The sequence below is a fragment of the Oncorhynchus kisutch genome, linkage group LG13 (genome assembly GCF_002021735.2).
Source record: "Oncorhynchus kisutch isolate 150728-3 linkage group LG13, Okis_V2, whole genome shotgun sequence".
In the NCBI taxonomy this organism is placed as follows: Eukaryota; Metazoa; Chordata; class Actinopteri; order Salmoniformes; family Salmonidae; genus Oncorhynchus; species Oncorhynchus kisutch.
The window spans coordinates 28,785,239-28,801,395 of record NC_034186.2 but is presented as its reverse complement, the minus strand read 5'-3'; the positions used below and the strand labels follow the sequence as shown (position 1 = coordinate 28,801,395).

General features: G+C 41.9%; 2 protein-coding genes across 8 annotated transcripts in view; one reads left to right on the top strand and one right to left on the bottom strand.

The window, feature by feature from the left end:
- Positions 1–1,819: 1,819 nt before the first annotated feature.
- LOC116353057 (uncharacterized) lies at positions 1,820–6,829 on the top strand. Its single transcript, XM_031785953.1, has 5 exons — positions 1,820–2,287; positions 2,886–2,988; positions 3,218–3,287; positions 3,512–3,615; positions 3,691–6,829. Exons 1-5 carry the CDS (start codon positions 2,122–2,124, stop codon positions 3,863–3,865), a joined length of 618 nt encoding a protein of 205 aa, XP_031641813.1. The 5' UTR covers positions 1,820–2,121; the 3' UTR covers positions 3,866–6,829.
- The window catches only part of tbl1xr1a (TBL1X/Y related 1a), a 29,565-nt gene continuing 18,237 nt past the window's right edge, over positions 4,830–16,157 (bottom strand). For 4 of the 7 annotated variants that reach the window (XM_020499178.2, XM_031785952.1, XM_020499177.1 and 1 more), the window contains 14 exons: positions 11,767–11,869; positions 11,367–11,512; positions 10,656–10,875; positions 10,272–10,404; positions 9,815–9,950; positions 9,427–9,490; positions 9,250–9,347; positions 9,027–9,087; positions 8,698–8,819; positions 8,487–8,561; positions 8,038–8,165; positions 7,567–7,732; positions 7,228–7,329; positions 4,830–7,127 (listed from right to left, as the gene is read on the bottom strand). In XM_020499178.2, coding sequence (XP_020354767.1) covers positions 7,101–7,127; positions 7,228–7,329; positions 7,567–7,732; positions 8,038–8,165; positions 8,487–8,561; positions 8,698–8,819; positions 9,027–9,087; positions 9,250–9,347; positions 9,427–9,490; positions 9,815–9,950; positions 10,272–10,404; positions 10,656–10,875; positions 11,367–11,512; positions 11,767–11,824 — 1,536 coding nt within the window. In that variant the 5' untranslated portion in view covers positions 11,825–11,869 and the 3' untranslated portion in view covers positions 4,830–7,100. Of the gene's footprint in view, positions 7,128–7,227; positions 7,330–7,566; positions 7,733–8,037; positions 8,166–8,486; positions 8,562–8,697; positions 8,820–9,026; positions 9,088–9,249; positions 9,348–9,426; positions 9,491–9,814; positions 9,951–10,271; positions 10,447–10,655; positions 10,876–11,366; positions 11,513–11,766; positions 11,870–16,157 lie in introns of all 7 variants that reach the window. The other 3 variants (XM_031785950.1, XM_031785949.1, XM_031785951.1) reach the window with 1 other exon arrangement.

Here is a 16,157-nt window from a genome sequence, read left to right as displayed (position 1 = left end):
ATGACAAACTGACTAGGGAGAACACTAAACATGATGACAGACTGACTAGGGAGAACACTAAACATGATGACAGACTAACCAGGGAGAACACTAAACATGATGACAAACTGACCAGGGAGAACACTAAACATGATGACAGACTGACTAGGGAGAACACTAAACATGATGACAGACTAACCAGGGAGAACACTAAACATGATGACAAACTGACTAGGGAGAACACTAAACATGATGACAGACTGACCAGGGAGAACACTAAACATGATGACAAACTGACTAGGGAGAACACTAAACATGATGACAGACTGACCAGGGAGAACACTAAACATGATGACAAACTGACTAGGGAGAACACTAAACATGATGACAGACTGACTAGGGAGAACACTAAACATGATGACAAACTGACTAGGGAGAACACTAAACATGATGACAAACTGACTAGGGAGAACACTAAACATGATGACAGACTGACTAGGGAGAACACTAAACATGATGACAAACTGACCAGGGAGAACACTAAACATGATGACAGACTGACTAGGGAGAACACTAAACATGATGACAGACTAACCAGGGAGAACACTAAACATGATGACAAACTGACTAGGGAGAACACTAAACATGATGACAGACTGACCAGGGAGAACACTAAACATGATGACAAACTGACTAGGGAGAACACTAAACATGATGACAGACTGACTAGGGAGAACACTAAACATGATGACAGACTAACCAGGGAGAACACTAAACATGATGACAAACTGACCAGGGAGAACACTAAACATGATGACAGATTGACCAGGGAGAACACTAAACATGATGACAGACTAACCAGGGAGAACACTAAACATGATGACAAACTGACCAGGGAGAACACTAAACATGATGACAGATTGATCAGGGAGAACACTAAACATGATGACAAACTGACCAGGGAGAACACTAAACATGATGACAGATTGACCAGGGAGAACACTAAACATGATGACAGATTGACCAGGGAGAACACTAAACATGATGACAGACTAACCAGGGAGAACACTAAACATGATGACAAACTGACCAGGGAGAACACTAAACATGATGACAGACTGACCAGGGAGAACACTAAACATGATGACAGATTGACCAGGGAGAACACTAAACATGATGACAAACTGACCAGGGAGAACACTAAACATGATGACAAACTGACCAGGGAGAACACTAAACATGATGACAAACTGACCAGGGAGAACACTAAACATGATGACAAACTGACCAGGGAGAACACTAAACATGATGACAAACTGACCAGGGAGAACACTAAACATGATGACAAACTGACCAGGGAGAACACTAAACATGATAACAGACTGACCAGGGAGAACACTACACTAAACATGTTGACAGACTGACCAGGGAGAACACTACACTAAACATCATGACAGACTGACCAGGGAGAACACTACACTAAACATCATGACAGACTGACCAGGGAGAACACTACACTAAACATCATGACAGACTGACCAGGGAGAACACTACACTAAACATCATGACAGACTGACCAGGGAGAACACTAAACTAAACATCATGACAGACTGACCAGGGAGAACACTACACTAAACTTCATGACAGACTGACAAGGGAGAACACTACACTAAACATCATGACAGACTGACCAGGGAGAACACTACACATGATGAGAGACTAACCAGGGAGAACACTACACATGATGACAGACTAACCAGGGAGAACACTAAACATCATGACAGATTGACCAGGGAGAACACTAAACATGATGACAGACTAACCAGGGAGAACACTACACTAAACATCATGACAGACTGACCAGGGAGAACACTACACTAAACATCATGACAGACTGACCAGGGAGAACACTAAACATGCTGACAGACTTAACTAAGTGAACTAGACAGAGGATAAAAGCTAAGACAACAGAGAATCCAGGTAAGCCTGTGTGAAAAGGTGTGTCTTTAGTGTGGACTTGAATATGTGTTTGGATTGTGAGAGCCAGTACAAAATAATGACAGATCATAATGTCATTTCCTTTTTATTCTCTTTGTGTCAATATCCAACATCAATCCATTTTTGAATGGATGATTTAGATAGATGCCTATAGGTTACAGAACACTAACCACATGTCATGTTGTCACTCTACAGATAATCAGTCTGAAGTACCGTCACTACTCGTGGGTGGCAGAGCTGATCCAGATTTTTATTGCCATCAGTATAACAGTGTCCTTTCTGGTGATGGGATCTGCCATGAAGCACACAAGTATGTTCCCTCTTAATACATCTATATCCTTGTTGTTCTCTATGCATGGCAATGTTCTCTGAAGAGGGGGGAATGCATTTTTGATAGCATGAGTTCGAGACATGCAAACCCCTCACCCACACCAATGTCTATTATGGTCTAACCTCATATACGATGTACTTGTGTGACCAATCTCTCTGCTAGTCGGTTGTTCTCCGGTAATCAGTTTTATCTGTGTAAAGGGGTTATAAAATTAATGTTAATATATAGTTATTTATGGCTAAAATTTAGGAAAATAAGATAAATTAATCTTCAGAGAGATACAAAAAATATAATTTTCTTATGTTTAGTTGGCTCAGGCTGAGAAACTCATTTAAATGATTCAGGATAACATCTCTATTTTCAAAATATCTGCAATAAATCACGTTTGATGGTAACACAATTATGCCTTTCATTAATGTGACATCATTATCTCTCCTTTCTTCCAGTGATCAAAATAATCAAAATGATATGAATCATGAAAAATACCAATTGCATGTATTTACATGTACAATTGTATAAATCTACAGCTTGAAGAAGCCTTGTATGTATATTGACTGTGTTTGTTGTTTTGTTTCAGTTGATGGCCTTGTGAACTCACACTGGAACACCAAGTTGGAATGGATGTCTAAAGTCTGGGAGAGGACATTACCACAGAGCTTCCACAGATGCAGTTCAAGAGGGTATACAATTCTACTTCTCCATCTGGTTTTGAATTCCTCCTGTCACAAGATGATTTCACAGGCCATTTGCTTTCTCATTCGCTGACCATTACCACTCCCATAAAAATATTATATTTATCTGTCCCTGTAATAGAAAAGGTTATGAAGCATTCAGGATGCTTACTTTGACTAATTAAGTTGATTTCATGATATTAACCAAACAATCCATGTTGTCTTTTCTCCTTGACAGTCTTGCCAATGGGCTCATATCTCTGCTTGCATTTGGAATCATTTTTATTGTCTCGTCGTGTGATCCAAGGGTAAGGGCCTCATTCTTCCTCCTGCTACAGCAAAATAAAATGAGTCACCTGTTCCTATCACTTCATTTCTAACTGGATCTAGGCTAGAGTAGGAATTTGTGCTTGTTTGCTGTTTCAAATTATTCCAATGAGCTATGATAATCAAGTATCCAAACCAGTTATTATGGTATGTAGGAACATAAGGATAATACAGCAAGCTATATTTATGTGTACCCTTTAACTAGGGATTTGTGGTGATGTTGGACAAAGTGGTGTCTTTCTCTTTGAACACTGAAGTTGGGTTGTTCATCTTTGTGATGCTGCGAGCCTCCAGATCAGAGGGATTTCAGTGAGTAGCCTACTGTTTTATCAGTGATACAGAGAACTAGTTCCTACAGGTTCTCATCTCTTCCTCTCCTCCCAGACACCTGACTGTGCCTCTGCCCGTGGGCCAGCGGGTCTTCCAACTCCACTGGACCCTGCCTATTTACTTCCTGTTTGCTGTGGCCTACGATGTTATCCAGAGCATCGTAGAGATAGCAGAGCACAATTTACAGCACTCCTCCCAACCTCTCCTCACCAACTATTCTCTGAGCTGAGCACTACTGTGAACGATGGACGGTAGCCGCAAGCCTGGGAGCCGTGTGGTGGTGATAACAATGCTGTGTTCATTTGCTCATTCATGGACGTCATGCAGCTTCCTCTTGAACATTAACAGCATCAGGGATGTCTCCTACGGTCAACTATTTCATGTACTGTAAGGGCTCAATTAAATCAGATCCGTGTTGGTCAACATCTGCATAGCGGTTGTTTTGGCGGTGGCAGATATGGAACTGCGTTAGCTGTCAAATCCAAAAGTGACTCCAGGCATTACACCTAAAGTGGACATTGCCATTGGCTGCACAAAGTTGCTATAACAGAAATTCCATGCAGCCTTTTTTACAAGTTTGAACACTGCAATGTGGGATGTAGTCTACACCTTGATTAAGATTATTATTTAGTTTCATGATTTACAATTTGAGCGAAATTATTTCTATATAGCCTACTTTCTTTTTCTGAACTTTTAGAGATTTGTGCGGGTGTGGCTTTGTGACAATGATGGAAGAGCAGCTGCTCACCGATTTGATGGCTCGAACGCAGTTCCACCTTTGACATCGCCTAAACATCCGTTATGTGGGTGTCTGTAATCGCAGGTTAACACTTGATCTGAATTGAATCTAGGTCTGTTTCATTTTCATGTAATTGTTTTCAGAGGGCTGTATTGAATTACCAGCAGTCATGTTATTAGGGAGTCTTTACAGCTCAATATATGCATTGTTTAACAGCGCAACCAGAGAATATACACAATTATTTTAGTTTAGACATTAAATGTACAGACTGGTGCATCATCAAAACAGCCAATAACTGGTATGATGCCACAGCATGATGTCTGGGATCTCACTATTGAAAAGTTGCCTACAGCTTCTTTCCCTACAAATGCTTTCATATGTATGTATCTAACTAGCTGAACATGTTTAGAATAAAACAGATAAACAAGGGGAAAATCCAATAAAAAATGATATATTAATATCAAAATATATTTTATTCTGGACTTTTTTTTTCAGATCTGGTTCAAATTACAACAGATCAATGCAATCTGCAAAAACACATTTTGACTCGAGAAACCAAGGGTGGGGCGTGGGCACTCATGATGCAATGTGGAACCAAAAAAATCATTAAACTGGAACATACTGTACTTGATTATCTCCAATAATCTTACATTTTACTCCTTTAGGCTACAAAGAAATATGAATTACAAAAGTTTTAAAAGAGTACAAAATGTCCAGAGGACATACACATAAGAATATGATTAGAATTCAGGTAGTGAAAATGAAGGGCAAAGCAGACACTAGGACAGCAGATTTATCATAAAAGAAAACCTAAAATAACCTTCCACTGTCATAGACTGTATAATAAATAGTGTCCAGATGGTACAATCTACTTAGAGTAGACAGTTTTTACAGATTTAAAAGGACTACACACTGTATAAAATGCACATTTATGGGATGGTTGCACAGACCCTGATTAAACCTACTCTAATAATTAACATCCTCAATGTTTCAATTGAAAGTGCTTTATGAGACCAGGAGTAGGTTTCATATGGGCCCATGCATCTGCCCCTATATGTGTAGTGATATCCCAAAAAATAAACCACTAACATAAGTCTTAAACCAGGGGAACAAGGGATCCTGGCCATGGATCCTCACATTTCCATCAAGCCAAAACCTCATTCTGCCATCTGTAAAATCAGACTGGCTTTCTTTGTTTAAAAAAACAAACACACACTACATTTAACAGGATATCTAGACTGTAACCGGTGAATATTCAGATGTGTCCCATTTCAAATTAAGATTGTTGAAAGTCAAACAAAAAATATAGAACTATCGATTGATTACTGTCCAGCAGGGGAATTCTCTTCTCACCATGATTTGAAAAGATACCACACAGTGTCTGTCGCATGTCTTTAAACGGTTATGCTTCAAATTCAGTTAACTTTTTTAAATATTGAGCAGCACAAAAATAATTGATATGGTGCATGTTACTCCATGTGATTTCTGATTCCTAGCCCAACACCCAGACTTGCTTTAAGATGACATTTTTCCTCTGAAAACAGCATTGCTTGTTTGTGATCCAAATAACCTCAGTCAATATCTAGTTTGGGAAATGGTCTATGGGACTTGAGTGATAACTTTGCCTAATCAACATGTAAAACCACTTTGAGTAAAAGCTTAATGGAAGTTTTGTTGTGACAGATGATACATCAGCAATATGAAATGTATCTGGAAAAACATCTGAGAGAATCACATTATCAGCTAAGTTTTCATTAGAAGAATAGAAAACTTAAAGCAAGTCTTCCCTTTTTGCTATATGTTGTAAAAGGGGCCTCAGTTTGCCCAGTGGAAGCACTCTGGTGAAAGGTCTAGTGGACATCACAGTTCCAACCATTCACACTGGAGGGAGGGAACAGTCATTGGATACTGACTCGTCTGCTTCTCTTCTTTAAGCGATCCAATACTGGATGTTTCCACGTGATAACAACAGCAGTACAGCTTTGTCCAGGGGTAATCATGGAACGTTTTTCTAGCTCCATCAATGGTGCACAAACCAACCATGAAAATGGTTTTAAAGCATCCAGCTGTACAATGCCTCTTCTTTCATGTGCACCCAATGTTAATTTGTAATAATATTAAGTCAGGAGAATCAATGTCTCCTGTAGAGGAAAGAAATAAAAACTACTGTATTTAGATGTCAACAGTAAAAACAAGTCCCCATATTGTTTTGAACCACAAAGCGCACACTACCAAAGACAATTTTTTTCAAGAACTGTTTTGTGAGTGTGAATAAAAAGAGGACTCCTCCACTTCATGCAGCTGTGACCCCCCCAAAATATTAACTTAAACATTGAAATCATTTTTTAAAACCTAACTGCCTGCCGCAGGACGGGAAAGCCGATATGTCTGTACACAGAGACTGAACTACCAACAAAGTTTAAAATATTTTTTTTGTCTTGATGAGGATGGTTTAAAGATCAAAAAGCAAAATAGCTTTGAAATGTTGGTACATATACGGATCTTTTTTTTTTTTTTTTTGCCTGTGTCCCTTTAATGTCTCTGGAAGGATTTGCTGCACAGATTGTGTCCTTGCTCCTGAATCTGTTGTGTAGAGGTTGGGGTGCTTGTTTCTGGTCTGTAGTGGCCGGCCATGGTTCAAAGGGACTAGCAGTACATGGGGCAGGGACAGTTATTTTGGCTATGTACACATTCACTGTCGGTCCATGGCTTCCAACAAGGAGTGTTACTTCCGCAGATCTAATACACAAACCTGAAAAACAAGAGAGGCTTTTTAATATATATATTATTATGACCTGTATATCCCAGAGTGAGTATGAAGTATATGAAAATGCTAAAAAATGTGTACTCACAGATCCATCTGATGCACTTGCTCCCACTTTGTCACCTGCTGCATTCCAGCAAACTTCAAAGATTCCCCCTGTCCCCCTGTAACTATGGACTAAAGCACCAGTCTGTGGAATGGAAAGGGAAGTGAAGACAGTGTTATCGTTTCAGTTCAACAACCACAAGCCAAAGGCTATACCATAGCTTTCTTAGATTTAAATCCATTCCAAAGCCTAATTAAAGTCTCCAAAATAAGCACTACCACTGACCTAAGCAACTAACTGCATAACAATACAGGAAGCTAATATCACTAACAGTTCTCCACTCCGTGCAAGGTACATAGCAAGACAGTGTCGGGACTGTACCTGCGTGTTCCAGATGTGAACACACTTGTCAAAGGAGCCACTGGCCAGATGCCTGCCGTCGGGGCTGAATGCCACACTGTAGACAGGCTCCTGGTGTTTGGTTAGCGTGTGAATGCAGATGCCTCGGTCCACATCCCACAGCCGCACTGTCGAATCAAAGGATGCACTGCAGGGAACACAGGAAAAATACTCATCGATCTGCCTCCTCCCCAGAAGAAATACTTAGTTCATAGTCATAGCTCACTTCAAACACAAAGCCCCAATTCAGAAGCATGAAAACTGGGGCAATTCAGGTGAAGAGTTTTGGTTCAGGGCACAAAGACATTGTGGCTGGCCCAGAAACAGTGTAGTCATCAGTCTATTACCCTCTAACAGGGCCACACCGCTGTTATCACAGCCAGTAATGCTGCTTTCACATCCAAAATAATGGATGCCCACATAGAGGGCGCAGCAGTGCTTCTGTTTCAGTACCTGGCAAGCATGAGATTGGCATTGGGGTTGTTGGTTCCAGGACCAGTGGGGCTCCATTTGATGGTGTAGATCTCTTTGCTGTGAGCTTGCAGGTCATGAACACATGTGTCCTGTTTCATACTCCAGATCTAGCATGGTAAAATGACGTGATGGTGAATATCCAAAACGCTGAATGTTCAGATAGATAAGAATGTTTGGTTGGTTTTATACTTGGTTTATTTTTCAGGTTGACAATTTGTCAAAGGTTGACAATTCACAATTAAGAAATGTATAGAGAAATATATACAAAACATTAATTATTTGAATTTCTGATATATAATCCAGAGCAAACCATTACAGTGCACATGTATTTATATAATTTATTTAACAGGGACAGTAATCAACAACGCAGACAATACTTAAGTGTAAGATTGCTGGACGTAGCTAGACAGGTTTCATTCATAACTTGCCTTCAGCGTCATGTCGTCTGAGCAAGAGGCCAGCAGGTTACCGGTTGGATCCCATTTGATTGCATTTACTTCATTCTGGAGCGGAGGGGAGCACAGACAGAGGAGGCAATGCCTCTGACCCATAGAAAACTGGACAAAATGGCTATGGCATAGTACTTCTATGATGGCTGCAGGAGCAGTGTAACGCTGTGGGGTAATTGGGCTGACTTACCGTGTGTCCTTGGAATGTTTTGATGGGCCTGTCCTGGCCAAGTTTACACACATGGATGCACATGTCTGTACTGCAGGAGGCAAACGTGTTGTTGCTCTGCCAGTCCACATCCAGAGCAGGCGCTATGGAGTCACAACAAGAGGAGTGGAAGAAAACTATGAATAAACAACATAGAACTCTACTTCTTTCTTTCTGTGCTTGACAGAAACTAAGAATGAGTCGGCACAAAAATACCCTTACTGTATATATTCATGTAAGTATGTACCGATACATGTCTAGTAAGGGTTAATGAAGAGTCAGGAAAGAAGCCATTGGATAATTCAGTGCACCTGAATGGAACGGGAACTGCTGCTTGGCTTCTCCTGTGTGAGCATCCCATATGATTGTAGTCTGGAGGGAGAAACACACAAAGAAAAACATCTCAATTAGAACACGCCTGAGAATAACAGAATGTTCTTTTAGTCCTGAATACCAGTAGAGGTGAATGAGCCTTCATAGCATTTCATGTCTTTAGCTCATAACAAAAAAAGAAAAAGGCTGTTGGGTTCTTACCTTATCTACTCCGGCGCTAAGAATGAAGTTTCCTTTCTTGTTCCATTTCAATGCAAAAATGGGACCTTTGTGTTGACCCAGGGTACTGGCAAGATTACCTAGGGTTCAAATCATATATATTAGAGAGGAAACTGACAACATGTTAAGTTGAAAAAGGAGGTCAAAGTGGCAACCCACCATCCTTTGTCCAGATCCTGGCAAATCCATCATATGAGCCGGTTGCTAGTAAAGTACCCTCACTCTGTCAGGGGGAAGAGGTATAATACATATACATTAAGTTCAATGGAATGAAAGAAAATACATGTTGTTCAGCACATGATTCTGCTCAATGAAACTTCCCTTGCCAGGATAACAAGCCTACAGTACAACAAAACAGTATTACACCTCAAAATAATTGGGGTAATTAAAAAAGATCCAAGCTTTGAAACATAAAAGCAGTTTGAAGTGGCTCCTAGTAACAGCATTCAGAACAGGAGCAGTGGACATAAATGTGGAAATAAAGTTATGGGATTTGTGAGGGGGAACATGGAGCAGGCTTGTGTGTGTGTGTAGACCTCTGACTCACATTCCAGTCTAATGATGTAACGTCTTTGTTGCTGGGGACATCCTGGCCTCCCTCCCGTATGCAGTGCCTCAGTACAAGCTGCGCGGAGCTGCTGTTCTCACTCAGGTTCCAGATCCGCGCCGTTGAGTCCCCAGACCTGCACCAGGGAAGGGAGGGACAGTTAGCACAGCCCTGAGCAATTACAATACAACAAAATAGCAACACAGAAAGGTCATGGGTCACTCATTCGTTCAATTAGGGTTGCAAAACTTTCCCATAATTCCCAGGTTTTCCAGACATCCCGGTTGGAAGATTCACGGAATCAGGAAATCCAGATCCTACAACCAGGATTTCTGGAATACCTGGGGTTTTGGGGAAAGTTACCATAATTTTGCAACTCTAACCAGGATACAGATAAATATAGGACTTTAATTATTTGAGCTTAATGCAATAACCTCAGAGAGAGAGAAACACTGACCCTGAGGCAAGCAGGTCGGAGACAGGGTTCCAAGCGCAGATGAACACCTCTGACTCGTGGCCTCGGAGCACCATGGCTTTGTTCTTGGGAATCTCCATGTCCCCGTCCACCTCCATCAAGTCTGCATGGTTGTCTGTATGGCACACAGAGAGCACCTCATCAGCATGTGCATGATCTGAATAACAAAACATCCAGTATTGGCATTGACTCTTTTGGTAGTTTACATTCTCAACCACAACAATGATGTTCAAAATAACAGAACATGCACAAACTAGCCATAAAGAGCGAACTAATAGCAGAATTTTTTTGGGACATTATCCTCTTTCTCGCTCTGTGTGTTATGGTTAATAAACACTAAGCCCAGGGCCGTGGACTGAGACTCACTAGCTAAGGCGTGAGCTCCGTTCTCCTCGCCATTGGCCGTGTTCTCTCCATTCTTGGTGTTGGCTGTCATGTTGGTGGCATTGGCTGGTGGGGCCTGGGCCGCCTGCTGCTGGGCCAGCTTGTCTCGGTAGGCCTGCTGCCGCGTCTGCACCACGTCCGGCATTACCGCGTCGATGAGCGACAGGGACTCGATCGGCCGCCCGTCAAACAGTGTACCGTCCTGGGGACAGCAGAAAAGCTTGTTAGACTCAAAATCAAAGGCTTCAAACTGCTAAATAACTACTGTAGCTGTAAGCAATGGTAGGTTAAATCCAGTTGAGGCTGCTGAGGGGAGGATGGCTCATGGAAACCATGTGTTTGATACCATTCAAATAATTCTGCTCCAGCCATTACCCGAACCCGTCCTCCCCAATTAAGTTTCCACCAACCTCCTTTGACTTAAATTAAAGGATAAAACACTAAAACAAATCACTAGAGAACCATCTATTAAAACTTAATGCAATGTATTATAAAGCTACATTGGTTGATAACTGCATAACTGAAGAACAGAAACCTAGCACTGCATTCATATGCTTTCTGATCAAACCGATGCCATGTTCTGCATTTCATCACAGTTGGCTTGGCTTGCAGTAATAAAGTCCACGGATTCCCTGATAAGATGATGTGATGCTGTGATAATAATGACTTGTGTGAATGAGGAGATGAGCTCACCTCATTAATGCTGACTTCAGCCTCCACGTACTGCAGGCCCTTCTGTATGATGGAGATGAGGGCAGCAGGGGGCACCAGGGCTCCATTGATGTTAGACTGACTGATGTGGCTCTCTATCCCAAACGTGAAGGCTGAGTGGGAAAACCCTGTAAGGGGAGGCATGAGGAGCATGTCAGTAGGCAGCACATTACATAGAGCAGATCCCTCCCTCTGGTGCCTCTGGAAATGGCACACTTCAAATAGCTCTGTGGTTGTTCTCAGAGTGCACATTTTCAGGGCACCCTTTAATAGTTATAGAACATTACATAAGGAGAATATACGGTAAGATTATTTCGACAGCAGTCTGGCTTCAATTGCGTTTGCTTCCAGATGTGTGGTTGAAGCGTCAGATAGAGCCTACCTGACTCCTGTAGGTATCTGTACACCAGGAAGTTGACCTCATCACTGCTTATGCTCATCTTTATACCTGGTTACACCATGAGGTCAGCAAACAGGACACAGGCCTGAAGGGAAGGGAGGAGGTGGTGGTGAGACAGTTGTTTATCCAAACTCAGAGCAACATATTTTCACACTACACCAATCACGCTACATAGTGCTGCTAAGTAAGAACTGAAGCTAGGACTGGAGAGTGGAGATTTCCTCCCAGAAGATGCCACTACCACTAACACATTGTCTGTGTGCAAAAATCCTTCTACAATCTGCTGTACACACAGTTCACACCAGAGCAGGGCAGCGGGGACCTGCTGTTGGGTGCTAACTGTGGACAGGAGCAGCAGCACTGCTACAGTGCGTCTCTCTTGCATGGCAAATAACAAGGCGTAGTACCCATTACCACCATTGCAGCACAGTGGCACTGTTGAGTTAAAAACAGAATCTCAGGATCTCTGTTGACAGTGTGTGTGTGTGGGGGGGGGGTGGGGAAGGGGATTCTCTTTCCATAGATGAGCTGTGCTCTGGGCTGTAGTCCATCAATGAGAGCAGTGGTGTTTATCTCAGCCAGGTCTGACTCGGAGCAGCACAGGGCTAGTCTGGGACCTTGCAGAATCATGGTAGTGACAAACAAGCAAGCATGGGCATGACCACAGAATAGACCGTGTTTTTAACTGGGTTCATCCATTCAGAGAGATATAGAACAGGAACACAAACATCCTTCTCTCTGGAGAAACCACTTCAGGACCTGTGCTACTGGTGTTTCACAAGAGTGACATCTGAAATAACGAATCAATAGGCAGCCATGCAGAACTGTACATTCACCCAAAGATACCTCAAATCTGAAGAGCCATATTTCCAGTAGAATACTGGAGCACATTCTAATTTCCATGTCAAAACATAGCATAACCATAACAGAACTCTACAGAGGAGGTCCAATCTTAGATAGTATTATTGAGGACGTTTCAATGTATTTATTTTATTTATGTATTTAACTACGCAAGTCAGTTAAGAACAAATTCATATTTACAATTACGGCCTACCACGGCCAAACCCTAACCCAGACGATGCCTTGTCAACCATCATCAATTCTCTTAAGAGATGTGTAGGCCTATTCTTGACAAAAACTGTCATAGGATGTGGTTTGTTTGCAAACCGAACAGAATTTTGTCATCTGCTTTTATAATTGAACACACCCCTAGAGACGTAGTTCATTCCCTTTTCATCGCCATATCAAAGTGATGAGGTGTTGGTCTATTTTGAGAGAGTGAGAGAGCACGGCTGTAGAGATGGAGCACTTCATCTTCCTGTAAAATAAATGTACACCTCTGCCCCATCTCCAGTCTCAGAAATGATGTTGTTTACAACTCGCCTACATCCCAAAGTGATTCTGGTAGGTATGTCATATGATCTTTTATACTTTTAACAATTTATATAAAAAATGTCTCAACACTGGTTCAGATGTTCCTGTCCTGCATGATGTCCGATCATGCCACTTTTACAGCCTTTGGTTTATATAACATACATGTACAGTGTGTATACGAAGTCACCACCCCCTTTCAAACTGTTCACCTTTTGTTGCCTTACATCCTGAAATGAAACCACCCCCCAAAATATTTTCAGAATACCCTATTTGGATAAGTGAATACACTCCCCCCCTTAGAATTGCAATTCCAAATTTGCCGAGGTATAACCAACCACCTTCCAGATCACAAATCAAGCTAATTGGCTTCCATCTGTGATCATTAGTATTGACTTTGATGAGTTCAGAATAAAAGCCGTTGTTGATAGAGGACTCCACTGCTTAGCAGTACAATTCAAAGCAAAGAATCCACTATGGGCAGAAAGGTACTTTCAAAACGTCTACAAGATAAAGTTGTGGAAAGGCACAAATCGGGGAATGGATATAAAAAGATTTCAAAGGCTTTGTCCCTCGGAGCACAGTTAAGACCATTTTTAAGTGGAAGGCGTATGGTTATGCCCAGACCCTGCATAGATCAGGCCGTCCCTCCAAACCGGGCAAGGAGGAGACAGATCAGAGAGGTTACCAAGGATCCAATGGCGACTTTGAAGGAGCTTCAGGCCTTCATTGCAAAGACTAGTCAATGTGTGCATGTGACCACATTATCACAAACGCTGCATTAATCTGGCCCCTACAGGAGGGTGGCAGGAAAAAAAAACACCCCTAAAAAAATCCACATCAAGTGTCATTTGAGCTTTACGAAAAAGCATATTGTATATTCTGAGGCCAAGTGGAAAAAGGTGCTGTGGTCAGATGAGAACTAAATGTAACCTTTTGACCTGAATGCAAAACCATATGACGGAAACCCAATACATCTTTCCACCCAAAGAAGACCATTCCTACAATAAAAAAACACCATGCCTACAGTGAACTGACACCATGCCTACAATAAAAAAACACCATGCCTACAGTGAACTGACACCATGCCTACAGTATAGAACACCATGCCTACAGTGAACTGACACCATGCCTACAGTATAGAACACCATGCCTACAGTATGGAACACCATGCCTGCAGTATAGAACACCATGCCTACAGTATAGAAGACCATGCCTACAGTATAGAACACCATGCCTGCAGTATAGAACACCATACAGTATAGAAGACCATGCCTACAGTATAGAAGACCATGCCTACAGTATAGAAGACCATGCCTACAGTATAGAAGACCATGCCTACAGTATAGAACACCATGCCTGCAGTATAGAACACCATACAGTATAGAAGACCATGCCTACAGTATAGAAGACCATGCCTACAGTATAGAAGACCATGCCTACAGTATAGAAGACCATGCCTACAGTATAGAACACCATGCCTGCAGTATAGAACACCATACAGTATAGAACACCATGCCTACAGTATAGAAGAACATGCCTACAGTATAGAACACCATGCCTGCAGTATAGAACACCATACAGTATAGAACACCATGCCTACAGTATCGAACACCATGCCTGCAGTATAGAACACCATACAGTATAGAACACCATGCCTGCAGTATAGAACACCATGCCTACAGTGAACTGACACCATGCCTACAGTATGGAACACCATGCCTGCAGTATAGAACACCATGCCTACAGTATAGAACACCATGCCTACAGTATAGAGCACCATGCCTACAGTATAGAACACCATGCCTGCAGTATAGAACACCATGCCTACAGTATAGAACACCATGCCTACAGTATAGAACACCATGCCTACAGTATAGAACACCATGCCTACAGTATAGAACACCATGCCTACAGTATGGAACACCATACAGTATAGAACACCATGCCTGAAGTATAGAACACCATGCCTACAGTATAGAGCACCATGCCTACAGTATAGAGCACCATGCCTACAGTATAGAACACCATGTCTACAGTATAGAAGACCATGCCTACAGTATAGAACACCATGCCTACAGAATAGAACACCATGCCTGCAGTATAGAACACCATGCCTACAGTGAACTGACACCATGCCTACAGTAAATAAACACCATGCCTACAGTATGGAAACCATGCCTACAGTATAGGACACCGTGCCTACAGTGAACTGACACCATGCCTACAGTGAACTGACACCATGCCTACAATGAAGAACACCATGCCTACAGTATAGAACACCATGCCTACAGTATAGAACACCATGCCTACAGTGAAATGACCTCTTACCTACAGTGAACTGACGCCATGCCTACAATGAAGAACCCCATGCCTACAGTATAGAACACCATGCCTACAGTATAGTACACCATGCCTACAGTATAGAACACCATGCCTACAGTATAGAACACCATGCCTGCAGTATAGAACACCATGCCTACAGTGAACTGACACCATGCCTACAGTAAATAAACACCATGCCTACAGTATGGAAACCATGCCTACAGTATAGGACACCGTGCCTACAGTGAACTGACACCATGCCTACAGTGAACTGACACCATGCCTACAATGAAGAACACCATGCCTACAGTATAGAACACCATGCCTACAGTATAGAACACCATGCCTACAGTGAAATGACCTCTTACCTACAGTGAACTGACGCCATGCCTACAATAAAGAACCCCATGCCTACAGTATAGAACACCATGCCTACAGTATAGTACACCATGCCTACAGTATAGAACACCATGCCTACAGTATAGAACACCATGCCTACAGTATAGATCGACCGATTAATCGGAATGGACGATTAATTAGGGCCGATTTCAAGTTTTCATAACAATCGGAAATCGGTATTTTTGGGCGCAGATTTGCCATTTAAAATATATATATATATATTTATACCTTTATTTAACTAGGAAGGTCAGTTAAGAATGGCCTAGGAACGGTGGGTT

Coding starts and splice junctions, on each gene's coding strand:
- LOC116353057 (XM_031785953.1), top strand. CDS start 2,122: ATGCCTATAGGTTACAGAACACTAACCACATGTCATGTTGTCACTCTA. Junction 2,288..2,885: donor ATCTGCCATGAAGCACACAA/GTATGTTCCCTC, acceptor GTTTTGTTTCAG/TTGATGGCCTTGTGAACTCA. Junction 3,616..3,690: donor TCCAGATCAGAGGGATTTCA/GTGAGTAGCCTA, acceptor CTCTCCTCCCAG/ACACCTGACTGTGCCTCTGC.